At 40.6% G+C, this 2175-nt stretch overlaps 1 protein-coding gene across 1 annotated transcript; it reads right to left on the minus strand.

Annotated features, from left to right (window-relative positions):
• Positions 1-662: 662 nt before the first annotated feature.
• LOC122750463 (ubiquitin-conjugating enzyme E2 D3-like) lies at positions 663-1302 on the minus strand. Its single transcript, XM_043997197.1, has one exon. The coding sequence runs from the start codon at positions 1163-1165 to the stop codon at positions 722-724; it is 444 nt and encodes a 147-aa protein (XP_043853132.1). The 5' UTR covers positions 1166-1302; the 3' UTR covers positions 663-721.
• Positions 1303-2175: the final 873 nt, after the last annotated feature.

A 2175-nucleotide genomic window follows, 5' to 3' on the forward strand; every position in this document is an offset into this window, starting at 1 on the left:
TAAACAGTGTATTGGAAGATAGATTAACTAATAGCTCCAAGCCTCCTAACAAAATTTAAATGAAAATTACAAAAAGTTCAAGACCCTATTTTGGAATACAAGGGGTGTTTGACTTCCAATTTCCATTCTCTGTAGAACAAGAACAGGTCATTCCTTTATTGACATGCATAAAATACATCACGTTTTCTGTTCTGCTGATGCTATAAATTCAGTACCAATTCTCCAACCACATCAGTTATGAGCATAAAGTATATCATGAAACCTCAAGTCTCTAACAATGGAAGGCTTAAACAAGATGGATGCTGCTACAGTAATGTTGCTTCCTTTGATATGACAATTGCATATCCATCTCCCTTCCCCCTCAGATGGTATCTTCAGCATCTGTTAGAGCAGTGAGGAATGGTTTTAGTCTCATAACCAAGTTATAGTGAAGACATTGGCCACATAATACACATGCTCCATTTTTTAAAAAATTCTGAATCTTGGGCAATTGTTCTCTTGTAACTACTTTACAGTTTCTAAAAGCAGTTATTGTCCAAAGCTGGAAGAACTTAAGTCTTCTCAGACGAGCATGTGCATGAATGGAGGGAGGTAAACAAAAAATAAAATTAAAAAAGATGAGGTCTGATAGGGGAGCAGCCGGATAAGAAAATCAAAAAAGGAACAGTAATTTAAAGTTTATTCCAGCTATAATGCAGGTTATTCTGACTTTAAGGTAGCATCACATGGCATACTTCTGAGTCCATTCTCGAGATATTCTGTTGTACTTGTCTCTGTCTGTTTTATAGATCCGTGCAATCTCTGGCACTAAGGGGTCATCTGGGTTTGGATCACATAGCAGTGAACAAATGGATAAAAGAACTTTAGAAATAGTTAAAGCAGGAGACCACTCTGATCTTAGAATATCGAGACAAATGCTGCCATTACTGTTAATGTTTGGATGATAAATTCTTGTTGTAAATGCAACCTTAGGTGGTTTGAAGGGGTAGTCTGTAGGGAAATGAATTGTCAAAAAGAATACACCGCCTTGATATGGGCTGTCATTAGGTCCCATAATTGTGGCTTGCCAATGAAACCTATCATCCCCAACAGGACCTGCAGAACACTGTGCTGGAGGGTCACGGGCCAAATCACTAAGTTCCTTATTAATCCGTTTCAGCGCCATGGTGTGTGCTTCTTTCCGCCTGACTCCGCACGCTCTCGGTGGGCAGAAGGGTCTGGCCAAAAACTCTGATTATCCCGGGCGGCGGGGAGGGGTTGGGGGAGGGGATCTCTCTTGTCACACCGGCTCCGCCCGACACAGGCGCCCGGCCAGCCCAAGTCGGCCGGCCTCCCCTTCCCCTAGTCATCCACACCCACACGTACAGAGGGGCCGGGGCCTCCCTCAAACTGCGGCCTCGGCCTCCTCCCCACACGGCAGCTGGTGCCTCCCCGGCCCTCTCTGGTAGATTCTTTAAATTCCTATTTTGCCTTCTGGTTCTGGAATATCAGGGCAATTTTCCCTGACAATTTCTTGGAAGATGATGTCTAGGCTCTTTTTTTGATCATGGCTTTCAGGTAGTCCAATAATTTTCAAATTTTCTCTCCTGGATTTATTTTCCAAGTCAGTTATTTTTTCAAGGAGATATTTCACATCACCTTCTATTTTTCATTCTTTTGGTTTTACTTTATTGTTTCTTGATTTCTCATAAAGTCATTAGGTTCCATTTGCCCAATCCTAATTTTTAAGGAGTTATTTTCTTCAGAGAGCTTTTGTACCTCCTTTTCCATTTGGCCAATTTGGCTTTTCAAGGAATTCTTTTTCTTCATTGGCTTTTTGTACCTCTTTTACCATTTGGCCTAGTCAGTTTTTTGAGGTATGATTTTCTTCAGAATTTTTTTGTGTCTCCTTTAATAAGCTGTTGACTTTCTTCCATGCTTCCCTGCATCACTCTCATTTCTCTTTCCATTTTTCCTCTACCTCTCTTACTTTATTTTCAAAGTCCATTTTGAGCCCTTCTATGGCCTGAGAGTAATTCAGATTTTTCTTGGAAGCTTTGGATGTAGGAACTTTAAATTTGTTATTTTCTTTGGAGGGTATGCTTTGATCTTCCCTTTCACCATAGAGACTGTCTATGGTTAGCAATTTTTTTTCTGTTTGCTCATTTTCCCAGCCTATTTATTGACTTTTAACTC

This window comes from Dromiciops gliroides, chromosome 3, assembly GCF_019393635.1.
Source record: "Dromiciops gliroides isolate mDroGli1 chromosome 3, mDroGli1.pri, whole genome shotgun sequence".
Lineage (NCBI taxonomy): Eukaryota > Metazoa > Chordata > Mammalia > Microbiotheria > Microbiotheriidae > Dromiciops > Dromiciops gliroides.

What these genes read in the sequence shown, in the direction of transcription:
- LOC122750463 (XM_043997197.1), bottom strand. Translation starts at nt 1,165, where the DNA reads ATGGCGCTGAAACGGATTAATAAGGAACTTAGTGATTTGGCCCGTGAC.